Source organism: Anabrus simplex, chromosome 1, assembly GCF_040414725.1.
Source record: "Anabrus simplex isolate iqAnaSimp1 chromosome 1, ASM4041472v1, whole genome shotgun sequence".
Lineage (NCBI taxonomy): Eukaryota > Metazoa > Arthropoda > Insecta > Orthoptera > Tettigoniidae > Anabrus > Anabrus simplex.
In genome coordinates this window covers 1497264275-1497287023 of record NC_090265.1, presented here as the reverse complement: position 1 = coordinate 1497287023, position 22749 = coordinate 1497264275, and the positions used below count along the sequence as shown (strand labels likewise).

Genomic DNA, 22749 nt, shown 5'->3' with positions numbered 1-22749 from the left:
ATTATTGTTTTATCTCAAAATAATATTAAACGTAAGTGTAGGATTTTACATTTGCATTTATAAATAACACAAACTTATAAACATTTTAAGTTAATAACCTCACTGATACGTTAAAAAGTGAGGCTTCTACAAAGTATTTACACACGAATGAAAAAAACTCAGCACTGAGGTACCAGTCAAGTAACTCAGCACTTAAAAGGCTAAGTTATAATGTACTTCAAAAAATTATATGTACTTGCTTGTTTCTGAAGCTTACAGCATTTTCCTATCTATTTCTTCTGCTGAACCTTAGTGTTTGAACTTAGTTCCATCTTCTTAATTCATTTACTCCCCACTGAGCGGTAAGCTACGAGAATTTACTGCTGTCCATGCGCTGGCAATTGACCAAGCAACTAACAAGAAACAGTCACCTGAATATTATTGGTGAGCAGCCAAGAATGGAGCAATCTTCCGTTATTTGGCTTGGTGTTCGGGGAAGCATGATGCTTCCACGTAAGCTGCCAAATGTCATTTCCTATTTTTGGGAAAATGTGGTTTATGAGGATATCTGTAGACCCTGGGTGATAATTTATATCTCTGTTTTAAAAATGATTTAGATGCTTCTTGTAAGGGAAGCATTTTTCCTCATTTTTAATTAGTTATTACATCATAAGTATCGTCAACCCATTTGGTGGAAGTATTATTTGTTCTGTTTGTATTAAAAGCCATGAAGTAAGTTTCATACCTTTAAAGACCTTGGAACTGTTGTGCTTCTGATGCTGTGAGATTAGAATAATTAAACTAAATTCTACATTATATTGACAAATTTCAAAGAACCTAGCAAATGGTGGACTCAAAACCCTATGAAAGCACTTATAAGTGTTGGCTTCATTTTGTAGTTCTCAACTATCCTTTAGTATCTTATCATGGGCTTCATTTCACTCGATTCAAATATTTACTGATGATGATGATGATGATTGTTGTTTAAATGGGCCTAATATCTGAAACAAAATGTAATGACAATTTAAAAGTCCAAAATCATCCACTGACCAGAATTCAAAACATCATGATGAAGAATGAATGGATGGATATGAATTTAAAACAGTGGATCCGACCCACAATGCCCCACATTCCCAGAAACTAGCGTTAAACAACAGTATTACTGACCAGGGACTGCTTCTAAAGCACAATACTGAATCGATGATGCTTGTAGTCTAAAGAGGTCCAAAATCCACGTCATGCTACCTTAGTTCCCTGCACCTGTTCAATACCCGGTCAGGCTGTACGCTAGAAATTCCTGTGCATCGAACCGCAACCTACAACTGATCGTTCACCATCACCGCCATGAGCTGGTGGAATGAACTCCCCAATGACATCAGGGAAGCTAAATCTAAGACAAAATTTAAAATCCTTTGCCAGCGTCATCTTTTAAGCACTTGCAGTCTTTCTTGAGTGTGAATGGGATGCATGAATGAGAGTGAATATGGTTGTTTATTGCAATGTGTTCCTGTATATAATTTAGTTATACTTTACTCACCTTAGTTTAGTTAGTGATACTTTAGTTGCTTTAGTTATACTTTAGGTTGTAAAGATTTCATATGTTTAAATTTTATGTAAAAATTACATTGTATATACATGAAGTGGTTAAGTGTAAGAAAGGGCCGGGAGCCCTAACTTCGCCACAATAAAGACGCTTTAATAATAACAACAACAACAACAACAACAACAACAATAATAATAATAATAATAATAATAATAATAATAATAATAATAATAATAATAATGGTACTTATCGCTAGGAAAGTAGCACCAATGGTATTTGTCGTGTTGCGGAACTAATAAAAAGTAGCGTAGACTCGCAATATTCCGCATGTTTTGGTACTACTCACAGGTAATATAATGCGAACATGTAACACAGACCTATAGTGTTTCTCACATTGTGGCGCCATTTACAGGCAATGCAAACCTACGGTGTTCCTCACATAGGTGTACTAATCACAAGGACTCGTACTATTCCGTGGTGTTCCTCACATAGTCATTGTCATTGGCAAGGTAGACCCATTGTGTTGCTCTCCCATGGTGTCACTCAGAGTGGTACTAATCACAGGTACTGTAAAACCCACCCGGATTCACACACTGTCGCTACTAATCAGAAACCTATTATGTACCTAATGTAGTGGTAATAGGCGCAAGTAAAAGTGACCCATGGTGTTCCCTGCGTTTTGGTACAGATTACAAGTAGTCTCATGGTTCTAATTCGATCATTCCTTGGTTGCCCCTTTTAGTCATCTCTTACGACAGGCAGGGGATAACCATGGTGTCAAATATTTACTCGTAGAAATATTTTGGTTATAATGCATTAATCCTTTTTTTTTTTTTTTTTTTTTTTTTTTTTTTTTTTTTTTTTTTTGGAAGGATACATCCGTTTTGTAGTGGCAAACATGTAACTATATGTTCAACAACCGAAAATATATTCAGTATACACTCGGATGACATCACCAGCCCTTAGGCATATGTCAAACTAGACACTGATGACCCAAGTACCCGTCAGTCATGAGATCCAACAGCACAGTAATCACCTCACTGTTCTGCACCACTACCGCTGCCACCATCCACACTTAAAGGACCACTTTTTCCACAACCTCAACCATCATCATCAGAACCCCTCGCCACTCAAGATCAATCTTCACCTTCTACTTTTTTGCAGCAGTCTGGGGCAGCTTCTGATCCATTTCATAAGAACAAATGTGCTTGGACAAAACCAAGATGGACAAGATCAGAAGAGGAAGTTGGTATTTTGAAATTACATATTCTAAACTTAATCTCTCTGGTCTGTTCACTCATTTTAAAAATTCTTTTTCTTTCTTTCAAGAAGCTAACCTTTGGCTACGAATACATCAGCTACCTACCATGTTTCTTCCTAAAGGTAATACCCTTCTCTCCAAAGGTTCTTTAACCTTTGGTTCCTCCTCTGCCGTTCTTCCACCGAGATGTTCCATGGTTTAGCAGGTTGTTTCTCAGTTCTGCAACTTTCTGTCAGAAGATATTTCTAGTTTGAATTTCTGTGGGCGTGATACCTCCTTTGTTGACATCTTTATGCACTTCATTCAACCAGCGGGGATGAGCTTTCCATTTTTCTTGAAGAATAATTAATTTATATGCCAGTCTGTCTGGGCTCATTCTCTTCAAATGTCCATACAATGTCAATCTCCTCCTCCTCATTTTGGGTGGTTATTTTTTCAATCCTGTCATATACTTCCTTGTTGGACCTCAGATGGAAGGTAAATTCTCCAGAAACTTTCTTTGGTCCTAAGATCTTCCTGAGGAAATTTCTTTGTTTTCTCAATTAAGGAGTCTTCTATCTTAGAAAGTGTCTCCACTGCATTGAGACATGCTGGTGTAACTACTGTGCTGTAGTGCCTCAGTTTTGCCTCAAAAGAGAGGGATTTGGATTTGTAAGTATCCTGACTCAGTTTAAAAGCCAATTCCATCTTCCTAGCTTTTTCCTTCAGTGCTTCATTCTCATTACCATTGGAGGTTATTATTATTATTATTATTATTATTATTATTATTATTATTATTATTATTATTATTATATAATAATATAATTATATAATATAATATAATATAATATAATATAATATAATATAATATAATATATAATATAATAATATATATAATATATATATATATATAATATAATTATATAATATAATAATATAATATAATATAATATAATATAATATAATATAATATAATATAATATAATATAATATAATTATATAATTATATAATAATAATAATAATAATAATAATAATAATAATAATAATAATAATAATAATAATAATAATAATAATAATTTCCACATTATAAATAGTACTCTTCTTGGGTTATTTTAGGGTCGCATTTAAGGTATTAACTGTAATGGGTCGTCCATACGGACATGGTTTCCTATTTTGAATTACTTTGAAATTATATGTTATTTTAAATATTGGATAGTACTTCTTAATTAGTATTCTATCTTCACATTTTATTTTATTACTTGAGTACCACCAAGATATTCTTTCATAATTAAATAAGTTGTAAATTGTTTCTTTTGGCTTGCTTCACCCTGGGTATTGCCTGCCATTTTATTTCTATTTCTTCGATGTCACTTGCTTGTCATGCCATTGCTCAGCTGTTTTATGAAGCGAGTGTGATGATTGTTTCCATGTGTTATTAACAATTATGCAATGCATTCTGTTTTGTTCTTGTCTGATGGATCTTGAATATGAGTGTGTCATTGACTATTGATCTGTGAGAATGACCTAATGTAGTTAATTGATTATTTTACGTTGTTTTGGAATTTTATTAATACCTTTAGCTTCTTTTAACTGAATTTACATCTTCAACCTATCATTTTCTCATATTGGTTATAATTCGTGTGTCGCCTGATCTCTCTCTCTCTCTCTCTCTCTCTCTCTCTCTCTCTCTCTCTCTCTCTCTCTCTCTCTCTCTCTCTCTCTCTCTCTCTCTCTCTCTCTCTCAGGTACATAACATACGGTTAACTTGCAAAATGTTAATTATTTTAATCTTTTTTTAAATTAAGCCTTTCTCCAATTTATTTCTGCATGTGTGAGAAGGAAGCCTTTTCAAGTAAGACACAAGAAATCTGTTTGCAACTTGTTTTACCACTACAATTACTTCAAGAACATTTCAGTTTTAAATAGGTTTGAAATTACTAGTAAAACTTTGACTTGGATCAAGTGTACCATACCTATCAATGATCCGTATCTTTTATTTTGTGACCAATGGGATTTTAACCAAAGCTTGTAATTAATCATTCAATTCTTTAATTAAACATTTTTGACATCCTCATAAATAAGCCTTCTCCTTTCAGTCTGTTTTGTTTTATCCAAAATTTAGTAGCTTTGATCTAACCGACCAGACTTTGGTATCGTTTTACACACTTATTGGAACTGATTAAGGAAAGCGTGTTTCCATTTTTCTTGATATTTTATATGTATGTTGATTACTGTATTATGCCCCGTGTCGTGCAAAGCAGTTAAGTGTAGATACTCTAAAAGCACACGCCAAGATGGAATTTTTTATGAAGACAGAATGTGGATATGCTGGAAGCATTGATCAACCACATCACATCACATCTTAAGAGGTTTAGAGGTCTAGACAACGTCAAGAGAAATTTTTAATTACAGATTAAGTCTTTGAAAGAAGACAACAAAATGCACTTTTCGTAATAGGCCGAAAAATTTCATGTTCTCATAAACCCCATTTGTTGTCGAAACTGAAAAGGTTATGAAACTATTTCATAACCCCCCCACCATGCTGCACTGGACTGGCAATGGAAATATTGCGGGCAAAGGTTGCAAGTTATATTTCATGTTCACTTTGTAGTTGTAATATAAAACGTATCTTAAAAGCTTTTCAGTTTGTCGAACACACAAGTTCAATATAAATATTATACTATAACATACCTGTAAACATACACTATCAAACAAGTAATAAAAATGCACACTATTAAACTGACCATGCCTGTTAGGTTAAATTCTTTCTTGCATAACTGAGATTTGAGAAATCGTACAAAATGTCCCTTCTCAAATTCCTCAACGAACTGCACTTCCAGCTGACCCGGAACACTACAATCAAGTGGAGAGGATTTGTCGCTTCAACCTTGCGACTTGCATTGCGTGTAGCTTGCGACATGCAACCTCCATTTCACTTCCTCTTCCCCTCCTAACCTCCTGCATGAAGCTCTGTTGACAGATTCCTGTTCCCTATCAGAGGAAGTGTCAACTAAGCTACAAGGTGTCACCAGCATACTGCTTGTGTGAAGCTCCATATGCAGAAGGTCTTAGTCCAAATTTTTTCAGAAGTACACGAGTAGCTGGGAAATGATCCCTCAAGTACTGATCATGAGGCCAGTGATGCTTATGGACTCAAGCTTGTATTTGTCTCTGTAATAGTTTCATATGTTAGTCGTTTTTCAAGGTCAACTTCTTCAGGTTGAGCTTCATTTGTCTCAAACCGGATAGTCGGGTCGATGGAGATGATGTCTATTCATCTGTTGCTCTCAGCAATGCAGAGACCATCACCCTGTTGGTCCATCATGTTACAATATATTATCGAGTTCACAATGGAATTTGCAACTACTCTGTTAAAAAATGCAGCTTTTATATTACTTAAGATCAATGTATGTTCAAACGTCATCCACGATGTATGGTGTATATATAGTTACAAAACATATTGCTATCAAAACAGAGTACTACAGTATGTAGGCTAGGAAGTTTGATGATATTTCCCAAAATGTGGTTTAATTTAGAGAAACATTTCATCTTGTGTTTTAAATGTTAATTTTGAGGCTAATTCACATTTTTCTAATACCTGTATACAGCAGTTCTTAGTCCTGAATTTATTTGCTCACTTAATGTGCCTTGATGGTGCACTGCAGTGCATGTGACCATATAAAGGAGTAAGGCAAGTACTCAAATCATGCAATTCTGCACTCTGTTTCATTTGGAGGCAGACAGCCCGGCACAAGTCTCATAACATACAGTGCCACAGCTAAGCTTGTAGGCTTAGGAAAAGCCTGAATGTTAGCACAATGGTATTCAAGAGACTTGAGGATGTTCAGTATCAAGAATGTTAGCCATTCTGCTAAAGAACACTGGCCAGGATATGCTACAGGGAGGCCTTTCTCACGTACCCTGGAATGTCTAAAATCAAGACTATATTCAAAAGATGGGGTTGTACATAGAATGGTGACTGTGACAATCTTTATCTGTCCAGACAGCACTGTGGAAACCCAAGCTGTCACTCCCATCAGATCTTTCCTGGTGCAAGTGGCTGGTGATGAAGAACACTGCAGGAGATGGTCAATCAGTTCCCAATGATCTGCATTAGGGCAGTTGCCCAGGTGGCAGATACCTTATCTGTTGTTACATAGTCTTTTCTTAAATACTTGCAAAGAATCTAGAAATTTACTGAACATCTCCCATGGTAAATTATTCCTACCCTAACTTCTCTTCCTATAAAGGAATATTTTCCCCATTTTTTCCTCTTGAATTTCAACTTTATCTTCATATTATGATCTTTCATACTTTTAAAAACATCACTCAAACTTAGTAGTCTACTAATGTCATTCAACACCATCTCTCCAATGACAGCCCGGGACATACCACTTATGATAAAGATATTGATTCCCATAGGAAACATGAAATATTTGTTCCGGATGTGTAAATTTATAATACCAACATAAATGGTCCATTATTGGACATTACAAATTTTCCAGTTAACTCATTCCTGGTTGCCAGCGTTTCGCCCTCATGTGCTAGGTTGGGCTCATCAGTTGGTACCTAGCACACCTACCAAGACGCATGGCTAGTGCATACTGCGGAGGCCATTGCGTGGGCTATTTTGAGCCACCGGCAGTGCCAATGAACTATGAGAGTCTTTGTCTTATTTTAAAAAATTGATGTCTACCTGTGGCCACTTGGAGCCACTGGCAAGAATCAGTTTTTGAAATTGAGGTGAAGTCTCTCATAGTGCATTGGCACTAGATGTTGATTCCCATACTGAACCTGAAATATTTGTTCCGAATGAGGAAATTTATAAAACCAATCTAGTTGGTCCGTTATTCGACATTATAAATTTTCCAGCTAACTCATTCCTGGTTGCCAGCGTTTTGCCCTAGTGAACTAGTGCCAATGCACTATGGGAGACTTCACCTCAATTTCAAAAACTGATTCTTGCCAGTGGCTCCAAGTGGTCACAGTGGCCTCCATGGTATGCACTAGCCATGCATCTTGGTAGGTGTGCTACTTACCAACTAATGGGCCCAAATTACTGTAGCACACTGGGGGGAAACACCGGCAACCAGGAATGAGTTACCTGGAAAATTTATAATGTCCAATAACGGATCAACTGTATTGGTATTATAAATTTACTCATTCAGGACAAATATTTTAGGTTCCCTATGAGAACGTCTATATCACCTGATGGCCAGGCAGGTATCATTTTTTGAAAATGAGACAAAGTCTCTCATAGTGCATTGGCACTGCCCGTTGCTCCACGTAGCCTGAGCAATGGCCTCCACTGTATGCACTAACCATGCGTTATGGTAGGTATGCTATTTACCAACTGATGAGAGCAAATTAGCACACTGGGACGAAATTACTGTAGTTGTCAATCGCACAAGGTACACATGTTCGTTCTCGGAACATGGCGGTTACTTAACGCAACATTAGCAGAGCCTTCTGCGTATGTAACATTCAAAGCTTCTACAATTACTGCGGTCATGCCATTATTAAGAAAAAGGAGGAAAAGAACTGGAAGTTATAAAAAGGGACAATTTATTGTCCTGATTGAGTTTCATGGGGACAACGGGACAACAGTCGGGGAAACAAAAGGGACAGTCCTGTTAAAAATGAGACATCTGATCACCCTAATGTAGCATTATGATCTAAGTCCAAATATACAGCAGCTGATCCAGTGCACAACATTCCCATGCCATATCACAAGATTGCCTGACCTATCAGGATCTACATCCAACAACACGGTTGCTGATTTAGCACAATTTTATGGCCATAAATATTTGCAAGATATGTAGTATTATGAGAAAAATTCTGCCGCCTTCAGTGGTGTTACCATGTGTAAGGGGTTTTGCTGTGATCCAGACAAAACACCAATCAAAGACAGGGGAAACTTGTTTAAAAGACGGTGTCATTTGTACCTGCTGTACATAGAAGACAGAGTACTGACACGCTAATAAAGTATGGAGGAGGAATACGAAGCCTTAGTATAGATAAATGATGAACAGTGGTTGCCTGGTTACCACAGAGTTTGTTTTCTGTCCACTGGTACAGCAGAAAAATAAAATCAAAACATGAATTACAAAAGCAACTATAAAAATACAGCAAACAATTACATGAAAACAAAATGCTGTTTTACAAGGAATAACTAAGAAATCTATGTTTACTTAAGAAGAATAAAAAAGAAATACACTAAAACAAGAAACAAAAATTACATGAAATTTAAAATGACTTATAAGTAGTAATAAGTCACTATACTATCCCTAATAACTCAATTTCGAATTTCTTTTTATCAAGTTTGATTCATACTTGTCCCAGTTGGCATTCTTTGAGTCCAGGAGTACAAGTACCAAGTCAAATCGGCTTAGTAGTGGGCTGGCCAAGGCAATGTTAACATTGATGGATTGCTCTGGATCATAATGACCTTTTGGATTTGTAGCAGCCAGTATGGTGCACCTTGTGCTAAGCCTGCATACTAGTCCTGCCTGAAAAGAAAGAAAAAGAGGAGCTGGCAACAGACAACAAATAACAGTTTACAGTGGAACCTTGATTCTCAATTTTTGGAGGGACCATGGAAAAGAATGTACAAGAAGGAAAAATGGAAAATCTGGGAAAGAATTAAAACCATTTACAATTTGGCCAATCACCACAATAATGAAATATGTATACCATAATTATAATCTTACAAACACGCCTACATAAATGATGAGTTATAAATCTTGATACTCTAAATTCAGTTTTATCAAGGGAACTTTGTCACTTTCCCGTGTGGTATCTTTCAGGTCAGTAAGTTTGATAAGTCGTTTTTATAAAATAAAAATATGCTACTAAAGAAGTCCAAGCCATGCAACAAGCCAACACAAGTAGTTTTTTTTACCTTTATTATACAATAAATTTAAACACATCCGATAAAAAAAGCACCCAACATGATGGCAAAATCCCTTCTTTCATCTTCCCTTGTTATTTGGTCACTGGTATATGTAGCAAGTTTCTGCAAGTCTTGTACCACAAATTACCATTAGGATTATTCGACTTTTAAAGGTAATGTACTAAAAAATATGGTTTTGAATGCAAGTATGTGCCGGCACCAGGTTTCACCCTCTCCCTACTATCATATATGACGTCATTCATTTCATCTCATTAACTCCTCTGATGAGGTTGACGTCAGGAAGGGCATCCGGTCATAAAAACCCGCCACGACAGATTCATCTCACCTCATACCCAACCCCGTAGGCTCTGCCAGGCAAAAATTGAGAAAAACATCAAAACTCAAAAAACTGATGTTTATTCGTGACCTTCAGTTCTGCTAAGAAGCATCTTGAGACACTCTGTGCACAAACCAGAACAGGTGGGAAATGATTTAAAAAATTTAAATGTTAGGCTGCACATAATAATAATGTTATTTGTTTTACGTCCCACTAACTACTTTTTTTTAAGGTTTTCGGAGACGCTGAGATGCCGGAATTTAGTCCCACAGGAGTTCTTTTACGTGCCAGTAAATCTACCGACACGGGGCTGTCGTATTTGAGCACCTTCAAATACCACCGGACTGAGCCAGGATTGAACCTGCCAAGTTGGGGTTAGAAGGTCAGCGCCTTAACCGTCTGAGCCACTCAGCCCGGCTAGGCTGCACATAGGCAGTACGAATATCTCAAGACATGAGACAGCTTCCAAGCATACTGCAAACTCTCAAGACTCGAAAAACGTACGTGTTTGTTGTTTGTCCAACCCTTGTCCTGTTTCCCTACGGGGTCGGGTGTGAGGCGAGATGAATCTGTCGTGGCGGGTTTTTATGACCGGATGCCCTTCCTGATGTCAACCTCATCAAAGGAGTTGATGAGATGAAATGAATGATGTGATATATGATAGTACGGAGAGGGTGAAACCCGGTGCCAGCACATAGCCTACTCCTGTCGGATAGCACCAAGGGGTCTGTTCAGGGCTTAACGTCCCCATCCGACGGACCAATCACCATCAACAGCGTTGTATGCCCCCGCTCCATATGAGTACTGTGGAGAGGTTTGGAATTTAATCCAGGCTTTTGGCACACAATCTAGTGATTAGAAATTCTATACCACCACCTCCCCTGTCCAACTCGTTGGCTGAATTGTCAGCGTACTGGCCTTCGGTTCAGAGGGTGCCGGGTTCGATTCCCGGCCGGGTCGGGGATTTTAACCTTCATTGGTTAATTCCAGTGGCCCGGGGACTGGGTGTTTGTGCTGTCCCGAACATTCTTGCAACTCACACACCACACATTACACTATCCTCCACCACAATAACACGCAGTTTCCTACACATGGCAGATGCCGCCCACCCTCATCGGAGGGTCTGCCTTACAAGGGCTGCACTCGGCTAGAAATAGCCACACGAAATTATTATTATTACCACCTCCCCTACCCTGCCAGCCAACATTCTGATGGTGAAAATTTTTTTGACCAACGGGATTCGAACTGGCTAACCTCGTTGTCAGATCGTTTAGACTTCAGCGTCTTAACAATCACGGCCACCAGGCGGGCAACTCGAATAACGTACGTATTTGACCATATTAAAATACTAGACTTATGTTAGGAAGGAGTGAGTTTGATTCCTGTCCGAAAGTCCAGTTACTAATGCCCTGAGAGGTGTTGAAAACCTGTTCAGAAATATAATCATAAAAAATAAAAATTGTCCAAAAAAATCCAATCCTGGACATAATATAGCAACTGAGGCTTATGCGGCCAGCGTTACAAATCATGTCTGTGTTTTCCGGGCTTGTAGGCCGTGGTCCAGGAGCATGTGATGATTCCAATTTTTCACCGAAAACTGCGCTCAGCATTATCAAGGCTTCTGACTGACTTCGATAGCAGCGAAGCTCACAGTGGAATGGAGTGGTGTTGCAATTCCACCTCATTATACAGTGCAGGCTACAATGCGCTCCTCGCTTATTGGCCCTCCACGTTGGAGGGGTGGTCAACGATTGGCTGTTCTTCAGCCAATGATTGAAGCATTGAGGAGCCAGATGTACATTGACTTGCCTTGGCGAAAACAGGAAACTGATCACCCGTTACTTTTTATGGTCTGCTGCGGCCATCGTGTCCTCCAGGATTTAAGGCTTTCAGGACTACAAACCAGACTTAGTTTACCTGTTCAGATTCCTCCTTATGGTTAAAGCTGTTGGTGTGCTTCAGAATTTCATGGCTTCCCTTTGTAGCCAGGTGTGATAATGAAGAACATGTAGCAATAGTTCGATCTAACTTTGGTGCGTTGAAAAGACCAATTCATAAACTGTGTATTGTCCCAGTAGAAGAATAATTCGAATGAACCAGCGCTTGACTCGAAAAAAAGCTACAATTCAAGAATTATTCATCTTATAAGTTATTCAATTTATTTTTTTCTCATTTCCTTCTATGTTGACTGACAATTAATTTATATTATCATGTTATTCCTTTATGTACATTCCTAATTGCACTTAATTATTCTCTTATATCTTCTTCTAAAGCCCAGATGGTCCTTGGTGGTCGGTATGTTCACAATTTAGTAACTATAAAATGCCAGCACCCGTGCCAATATAAATATTTTTTTCTTTTTTGCTAGTGGCTTTACGTTGTACCGACACAGATAGGTCTTATGGTGACGATAGGACAGGAAAGGCCTAGGAGTTGGAAGGAAGCGGCCGTGGCCTTAATTAAGGTACAGCCCCAGCATTTGCTTGGTGGGCTGCCGACAGTGGGATTCGAACCCACTATCTCCCGGATGCAAGCTCACAACCGCGCACCCCTAACCACACGGCCAACTCGCCCGGTATGGGAGATATCAAAGATGATTTCATCACACCTGACATTCAAAGCAATCTTATCACTGCAGTTGCAGTTTTTTTAAGTGTATCATTTGCCACAGTCACAAAGTACCTATATATTGCGGAGAGTGGAGGGGCCGTAACACATCCCTGCTTGATGCCACTAGTAACTTGGAACTGGTCTGTGAAGCTGCCATCATACTGAACTTGAGGCCTAATGCCATCATGAAAATGGCACACAATGTTAAACTTCCCTGGACATCCAGCTTTCTCAAGAATCAACCATAGCACAGTCCATGCTACTCAATTAAATGTCTTTTCAAAATCCACAAAGCACGTATGTTGTTCAAGACTTTTCTCCTGTAGCTGTTTGACAACAAATATAGCATCACCAATGCCTCTAATTGAATGCAAACCACACTGACTCTCAGGTAAGAATTGCTTTGTATGAGAATTAAGAAGTCGGTCAACAATTCAAAATATAAATGTACGAAAGATCACAATATGAAGATAAAGTTGGAATTCAAGAGGATAAATTGGGGCAAATATTAATTTATAAGAAGGGTAGTTAGGGATTGGAATAACTTACCAAGGGAGATGTTCAATAAATTTCCAGTTTCTTTGCACTTATTTAAGAAAAGGCTAGGAAAACACATAGGGAATCTGCCACCTGGGTGACTGCTCTAAATGCAGATCAGTAGTGATTGATTGATTAGTGATGGCCAGTCTGAGACTTTGTCTCGAGATTTCTCGAGACTAGCGCAGGCCAAGACCACCTACAATTACAGGCATTATTTCTCGCGAGAAATTTCGAGAGATCTCGAGAGCGTTGTCCCCGCATTGTGCGGTGAGCAGCGTGTCGTAGGCCTAGAGGTTGTCGGAGCTGAATGTTGTTTGTGCCGAGTATGCGAATAGCCAACCACGGGCCTTCTCCATTTCGTAAATACGTGTCAACAAGTGACTAGGGCGTTCATTTCTACCGAGGTCTATTTTGACGCAGTATAACATAATTATAAAGGATACGCATTCTGGCATTGTATGCACTGGTAGGTACACGAATGAGTGGTTTAAGTACAGAACCTGACGGCTACTGTAGGTACACGCACGTAACTGGATACTAGAGGCGTGCACTATTCAAACACGAGACGAGGCACGATGCGCCTTGCTGCATATGCAACCACCATTACGCATGAGTGGAATGTGTAATTTAAAATGCTCCAGTTTGCTCAAATTCTTTCGACAGATAAGTGCACATCGTTATCAGACCCAGTAGCGGCGACAATGGGGAGCGGGGGGGTGGAACTGCCCCCCCCCCCCACTTTGTGGAGAAAAAATTATTCCATTTTAGCCGTCTGAAAATAGGAATATAGGTTTTTTTTAAATAAAAGCACTTTGTACAAGCCCTGTTTTCTTATCAGCTAATTCTTTACTTTATTTCCGTTAATTATTAGCGGAAATACGCACAAAATGTCGCTCGTCGCGGTTAACTGATTTGCATAGCGCCACAAGTACAGTAGTGGGGACTTTGCATATGCTGTGAGAAAGGGTACCAGGGGTATAATTTTTTGCCAAGATCATGGACACTGAAGTATGATTCACCGACTTGCCGCGCATATTCGTCCGTCTAGCAGTCTCTTTACTGTCTATTAGTTTCTTAGTCTATAGGCCTAGTCAAATACTAAATGATTTTAATTGCATAATCACGCAGTACTTTTATTTAATTGTAATAGATGTATATATTATTCTTTGGTGAAATTTTTATTGTATAGTCTATTATTGAATCAGAATCTCAAATTATTGCCACACTTAAGTTGGTAAAACATTTACCTCTCTGTGGAAATTAGCTCTGAGAGCATAAATAACTCCCACTTTGGAGGTTTCTTTTTTTTCAGTTTATATGCATACACAACGCCGTCTTCCCCCCCCCCCCCCCCCGCTATATCCCCATGTACTTTTTGTTGTCTGTACATTTTTTGCCCCCCCCCCCCCCCCTTAATTCCCAATCGCCGCTACTGATCAGACCCCACATTCAATAACATATGAGCGCTGCTTGTGCTTATCGATATTTTGGTGACGAAGGAAATGAAATGTCGTATGGCTTTTAGTGCCGGGATATCCCAGGACGGGTTCGGCTCGCCAGGTGCAGGTCTTTCTATTTGACGCTTGTAGGCGACCAGCGCGTCGTGATGAGGATGAAATGATGAAGACAACCAATTAAGGATAAAACCCCCGCCCCGGCCTGGAATCGAACCCGGGACCCTCTAAACCGAAGGCCAGTACGCTGACCGTTCAGCCAACGAGTCGGACGACGAAGGAAATAATTCCTTACAATGTAATAAGAGTATCCCCGTCACAATTAGGTACTTCGATATGTGACGGTGCAATATGAATTTGAACTAGTTTTACGCCACAAGTTGTAGACGATTTCCGAAACGCAACGCAAGTCATGGCTGTCGGTTATTTTGAAGAGATGTCACATAGCACAGCCCGCTGTGTTTCTTGTTCATGAGAAGTAAAATACGTCGGCAGAAATACTTTTGGGATGATCCGGCACTTACAAACGCATAATATCAATGAAGAGGAATCGTCACAGAACACCTCCGGCCTGGTCTGAATTACAGGAAGCTACCCTGCCGACAACTATTGTGAGGCATCCAGGTAGGTTTACATCCTAATAACAGTTATTAACAAATTATACGGGTTATTCAACTAAGAATTCCACCTGAAATAACTCGTGAACAGTTTAAGATAGGCCCTACTATAATTCTGTCTTCACTTTCGTTAATGCTATTAAGGAGCTCATAGTTCAACATGTAGTGCTTTCCTAGGCTTTTGACAAAATTTATCGTCACACACGTTTCCATATGAGAACTATTGATGATAACGATCAAGCTTACACTCGTAGTTACTGGGACGTCGCAGCACACGAGAATCGGTCTCGAGAGCGTTGCCCATCACCCCTATTGAAAAAATTGGAGCAAAGTCGGGCATTTTAGATTACACGTTCCACGGATGTGTGATGGGGGTTGCATATGTAGCAAAGCACATCTTTCCCCGTGTCAAGTTCGAATAATGCACGCCTCTAGTATTCAAGTAGGTGTACATCCTATCTACAGTTATTCACAAATTATGCAGGGTTATTCAGCTAAGATGTCCACCTCATGAGCCGTGAACAGTATAAGATACTGATATTCGGCTATCACTTTCATTAGTGGTATTAAGGGGTTCATAGTTGAACATGCAGTACTTTCCCTGACTTTTAACAAAATGTATTGGCTCACACGTTTTCATATGAGAACGGTATTTCACGCAATAACTGTCAATGATATACTGTCAAGTTTACAGTCGTAGTTACTGGTACGTCCCACGGCTTGCACTACAGGAGGATCGGTCTCGAGATTCTCGAGAGAGTCTCGACATCTGCGACGTCAGTCTCGAGAGTCTCGAGCGAGAGCGTTGCCCATCACTATGATTGATTGATTGATTGATTATAATATTTGTGTAGTTCAACATCTGCTGTGTTTTTTAAACCATGTCTCAAGTCGTTAAAGAGTTTCCATAGTTAAGCACCAGAATCATCAAACCAATCCTACCTCTTCTTTTGTGGTGTACCAATAGCTCAACGAGTGGCTTTATGAAGTGTTCCAGCGTAAGATTGCCATTTTTCGTCAATTGATGCACTTTCAATATAGAGTTGTGCATACTCAAATTTAGCATCAAGCTTCTTTCTTGTATCATTGCAGTGAATCAGTTCATCAATTAACAGTCTTAGAGAAATTTTGTGCCCTACTCTTAGCAGGGGCTTTAATACTAACCTCATCTTGGATCTCATAAGGTCGTGATTAGTCCAAACTGAGGTCCACACATGGTCCTAATAATTAATATATCCTAAGATCTCTTCTACGAACGATTATATAGAAAGAAATTACCAATGTTTAGAGCGGTGTTGATGCAAGATGCAGTAGCAGTAGGGAGTCGGAAGAGGTGTTTGTAATGCTCAAGTTGAATTCAGCATAAAAAGTGAGCTATGCATGTCCATTAGCGTTGCATTTACCAATACCATGCCGACCAACCACACCATTCCAGGCGAACACGATGCAAAGATAGTCCCTTAAGCAAGTTCACGCCGATTGCTTTACTGGTACCTTATCTAATTACCGCAATGACAGGACGTTAATGTGAAGATCTATAGGTATGATGTAGCCACCTGATCGTTAGATACCATTTCATGAAAAATGCTAATGGGATTGAAATTTCTGGATGGTTGGTGCAGGAAATCATTTCTTCAAGGACGACATAATGCAGGATTTTTAAAACATGGTTTAATCAGGATCTGGTATTAAAGGAGAACTCAATGGCCATATTGGATCAGTGAGAGATGGCTATAACCAGTATCATGGAGGTAACTGATTTGACACTCACAATGAAAATGATACCCAAATTTTAGACTGTGCTGAAGCACATGAGCTCATAGTGACCAACACATACTTCAAGAAGTGGCCCACTCATGTCACCACCTACACTAGAGGTGGGCACAACACTCAAAAAAATTATCTGCTTGTAAGACGATGTGACTTGAAGTGGTTGACCAATGTTAAATTATTCCCTTGAGAATGCACTACTCCCCAGCACTGGCCTCTTGTCATGGACTTCCAGACGACTAATCTAGGCCACAAGTGGTCACGGATCAATGGGGTCGAACGGATAAAATTGTAGCGCTTACGTGAATGCAGAACTCAGTCCATGGCTGCCACTGGTCCCTTTAATGTCGACACAAACCAACCAGCATCTGCCACATGGGACAATTTGTTCGGGCAAGTACATACTGCAGCCACTGCCATTCTGGGGGAAACAAAGCCAGGGGAAAAAGCTATCGATAAACAAGTGTGGTGCTAGAATGATGAAGTGCAAGCAGCTGCGAAGGACAGGAAGAAGGCATTTAAAGCATGGTTTCAGTCTACCACCAATGAAGATCTTCAGCATAACAAGGCACAAAAATAAGTGCCCAAACGGGCAGTAGCAGCAGCCAAGGCAGCTTACTACGACCATGTGTATGCTGAACTGGACTCGCCAGAAGAAGAAAATAAAAATCTATCACTTGGACCACGCACACCATCAGGCACCTAAGGATACTAAATATGTCAAGCACATTAAGGATGAAAACCACTGTCTCCTCCAAGACCCACCCACAATCCTTCGTCGATGGAGTGACTACTTCTCCAAAATGAGTAATGAGGAATTCGACCATCCTCCAATCCAAAGTGTGAATCCAATCTCTGGGCCTGTATTGCCAGTTACCACAAAGGAGGTTGAAGAAGCGGCGAAGAAGATGAAGAGTAGGAAGGCAACCAGCACTAGTGACATCCCAGCTGAAGTGTGAAAGATACTTGGCCACCATCTAGGAGTCAAGGTCCTTGTTGCTCTCTTCAACTGAATCATCGATGATGGAGTGGCCCAAGCAATTTGGACAACTAGCATCACAGTACCAATTTAGAATGGCAAGGGTGATGTGACTGAATGCACAGATTATCAGCTGATATGGCTTTTGTAAACTTGAATATTAGATTAAGTATTGGAGGGTGGAATCTTCTTTCAAACCTCTCTTTTTAAATTTATTAATTCTTAGCATGTTCTATACATCAGAAATAATACAAAATGCTCTGTATGAAACTTCAAAATATTTTTTGCACAGATAAACTTGCATAATTACAGTAAAATCTTGCTAATTTGAAGTGATCGGGACCAAAAAATTTGGACTTTGAATTATGTAACATACAGAGATGTATGTAATAACAAAGAAGTCCAGGGTTAATCAGTCTTAAAATGTACAAACCTAAATAGACTGGCCCATTCTTCCTGAATGTTTACAACACACCTATCCATTATTTTGATTACTTTTTCGTAAATACGAAACTATAAACTGAAACAAAAATACTATTGTCAATCACCTACTATTGGCAGAAAGGATGTGCGGTTGTAGCGAATTCCATTAGACAATTTGAAACAATTCACAGGCAGTGTCTACAAGCACGAAAAGAATACGGTAATAAAATGCGGATGCAGCAAGAACTTTGAAAATGACGAGTTATGCACGGTTGACAGGCCAGAAGTTGGGTTAAGTGTGCCACCAAATCATTTCCGGTCTGTGGTGCTTTATACCCGATATTTATGAAGAAAAATAAATTCTACAGTTATCTATGGTATGAAGATCTCACATAACTATTGTAAGTTGGTTATAATCCAGGATGCAAACATATTTACATCCTGATACAATGCACACACGATACTCTATTTGACTTTTTTTTTTTTTTTTTTTTTTTTGCTAAGGGCTTTACGTCGCACCGACACAGATAGGTCTTATGGCAACGATGGGATAGGAAAGGCCTAGGAGTTGGAAGGAAGCGGCCGTGGCCTTAATTAAGGTACAGCCCCAGCATTTGCCTGGTGTGAAAATGGGAAACCACTGAAAACTATCTTCAGGGCTGCCGATAGTGGGATTCGAACCTACTATCTCCCGGATGCAAGCTCACAGCCGCGCGCCTCTACGCGCACGGCCAACTCGCCCGGTACTATTTGACTTTGAATGAAACCATCGATACCTCGATGTTCAAAACACACGGAAAAAAAAAAAAAACTATGTATGCCAGGGTGGTCAATATGAAATTATTTTAATGTGGTAGCCAACATAGAAATTAAATTCCAACAATAATGCATTTCAACACCTTCCTCGTTAGGCAAACACTGAGAAACAATGTCATTCTTTTCTGAAATACGAGTCAATGGTGCGCTGCTTAAGTGCATTTCTGTAAGTTGTCGAAATAAAATCTTCTATACATCCATTGCATTCACAATATTTTCTGCAGCATTGCTGGTACAGATCACATTGTCCAGAATCGATCAGGCTGGCATTGTACCTCCAAGGCATGCACTAGCCATGCGTTTTGGTGGGTGTGCTATTTACCAACTGATGAGCCCAACTTAGCACACTGGGGCGAAACGCTGGCAAACAGGAATGAGTTAGCTGGAAGATTTATGATGTCCAATAACGGACCATTTATATTGGTATTATTATTGTGTCTTTAGCCAGGAGGCATGAGAAGAGACGCCGTTTCCAATGTTTGGTCTGCTTGAGATTCCATCATAAACCAATTTAGGCTCTATGAAACTTCAACAAAAGCAACTTCACGATTGTACCATACATGTACCTCATGACAAAAATAAGGCTCCTTGACAATGCAATTAAAAAATTAACAAAGAGGCAGCAATCATAAACTTTAATTCCTGAAACAAAAACAAAAAAAACAACCCACTATCCAGGTGCGTACGCGACAACGAGGGATACGAGACAGTCACTCATTGTCATTAACTGCCATCCACAATGACTATTTGTTCGCTGCTCTGCAGCAACCAGATTACAGTACTGATTTCGAATTGCATAGTTCAGGAGCCTGATGAGAACTTCAAATTACATATTAACTGTATTTTGAATTAACTGATCGAAATACCACATGAAGGACTATATTTGAATTCAGAGAATGGCACTTCTTCTAAATACACATATTTCAAATTAATCAACTTCGAATTAAAGGGTTTTCACTGTATATTATTTTAGGGTGATTTGCTAATCTCATAATTATCATGAATAATTAATTCTATTTTTATTAACATTACAAATTCTGCTATATTACTCTAGAAACTGTCTGAATCTATTATTTACATACACTAACATTTAATAATCTGATCTACTACCATCTAAATCAATCAAATTTAAGTAGAAAACAAATTCTTTCATAAAATACATCATTAATTTAACTTTGTCAAATATCCACTTTCCATACTTATTTATCATTTTATTCCTTAATAATTGCCTCTCCTTCATATTCTCCACACCTAAATAAAATACCATGAACTGTTTGATTCTCTGTTGCACATGTACATAAAGGACTCTCTTTTATTGTAAATCAATAGAAATATGAGTTTATTTTCCCATGCCCTGTTAATAAAGACATTATTTTCCTGGTTAATGGAAACTTAACTTCAGTCTGTCCTTTACACATGGAAAAACTCATTTTGTCCCTTACGTTATGTTATTCCATTCGTTTTCCCACATATTTAAATCCACTACTTGCAGTTCACTAAAGATGACGCTAGCTGGTTTATGGTCATAACTGTCTGGTAGATTCCTCCTCACTACTGCTTCTTTCGCTACATTATCCGCAATTTCGTTGGCAATATATTCATTATGTGCTTTAATCCAAGTGTAATGAATCACCCTGTTCTGAGATTCCAGTTTTCTTAATTTTTCTCTGATTAATGATATTAGGTTGCAATGAATAGCATTATTTTCGAGTGAATCTGAAGTTATTCTACTGTCTGCGTGAAGTTCTGCTGTCTTCTGGTAATTTGGAAGTTGTTGATTTGTTTCTAAACATTCTAGTGCTTTAAAAATTGCTGACCGTTCCACTTGGTTATTAGAGCAGTAGTCTTGTATCCTGTATTGTAACTGATGTGCTAGTTCTCTATCTATAAATATTGCAATTGCAGCTCAAACTCCTGTGTCTCCTTTACTTCCATAGGTATGCAGTATATGTCAACTTTATAATCTATATCTCTTGCTTCTTTTTTTATATACAGTAAAACCTCTCCATAACGGACACCTTCAGGACCGAAAAATGTCCGTTATGAAGGCGTGTCCGCCCGAGAGAGAGGTTATGAAACCAGTACCATTAAACATAAGTTGGAACACAATAACCCATGTATACTATGTGTTAACAATTCTCGCAAATGTACCTTTCATTGTATACTGTAAACAGTATTGTACAATATACTGCACTGTACTAACATGAGAAAGTTGTAGATAGGCTGCTGCAGCTGCGATGTACTGTATTAAAGGGACAAAATCACTTCTATGAAAACCTCTATTGAACACACTGTACACTATTACCGTTCACCATGTTAAAATTTAGGAGAACATATGAGGTTTTGAAACTTTAAATCAGTATGTAGATGCAGCAATCTCTAGCACAGTACAGTAAAACATTAGCACTTGAAAAAAGTCCTTAATGTTTGTTTGTTTTGTCCATTTCGGTTTAGCAATGATGTTTTCACTATGTGCAATTAAATCCTGGATCAAATTTACACCTTTTTCATCGTTTTGTTTATAATAGAATTCTTTCAGTCGCTTAACAAAGCCAAGAGCCTCACTGTACGAGGTTATTGGCAGCACATTAATTTCCATATTTTCTTCAAAGTCGTCATTAGCATTGCCTTCACTCCCGTTTTCGTCAGAATCTTCATTTTTGTCCTTCTTCCCTTGGATTGACTGAAGATTCGTTTTCATGTCTCCACTCTTAACACTCTGCTGGAATATCTGAATCAATTTCGATATAGGTGTTCACTTGTACACTGTAACCCGCTGCATTAATCGACTGTTGTGTGGTTTCCATGCTGTCAGGAAGGGTATCCGATTCTATTTCGGGATGTCCACCACTATCGGGAAACCCAGCTTTTAGAAAGCAGTTATGAATTGTTGAGGCTGTAACGTTTTTCCATGCATTGGTTATCCACAAAATTGCTTGGAGAACATTCAGTCCCTTTGTCACTGTTTGAAGGGTTACTTTATTCCCGTTAAGTTCTGATACTATGTGCTTCATCACTAACTGTCTGTACATAACCTTGAAGTTCTGGATCACTCCTTGGTCAAGCGGCTGAGAAACTGATGTTACATTTGGTGGGAAAAAGGCGATCTTCACATTTTGCAACTTAGTTGTATCCGGATGCGATGCTGCATTATCGAGGAATAATAACACTTTTCACTCTTGGCGTATTATTTTTTTGTCCAATTGTCCTTGCCACTCTGTCATTATTTCTCTGGTCATCCATGCTTTCCTATTTGCCTTCCATTCAATGCCAAACTTTGTAACGTCCATATTCTTAAAACACTTTGGTTTTGCAGCTTTCCCTATCACAAGGGGCTCCTCCCGTTCTCCACTCATACGTGCACATAACAAGACCGTAAGACGTTCTTTCGCAATTTTACCACCAGTAAAATGATTTCCTTTGAAACACAAAGTTTTGTCGGGTAAAGCACGGAAAAATAATCCAGTTTCATCGGCATTCAAAATATATTCCGGAGCATACCCGTCTATGATTGAAGGTACTTTTCCTTGCCAGTTTTCAATAATCTC

At 38.9% G+C, this 22749-nt stretch overlaps 1 protein-coding gene across 1 annotated transcript in view; it reads right to left on the bottom strand.

Annotated features, from left to right (window-relative positions):
- Nucleotides 1-22749, bottom strand: part of LOC136858442 (uncharacterized) — a 257510-nt gene that overhangs the window by 100798 nt on the left and 133963 nt on the right. Inside the window, exon 10 of the mRNA XM_067137987.2 lies at nt 9097-9272. Coding sequence (XP_066994088.2) covers nt 9097-9272 — 176 coding nt within the window. The remainder of the gene's footprint in view (nt 1-9096; nt 9273-22749) is intronic.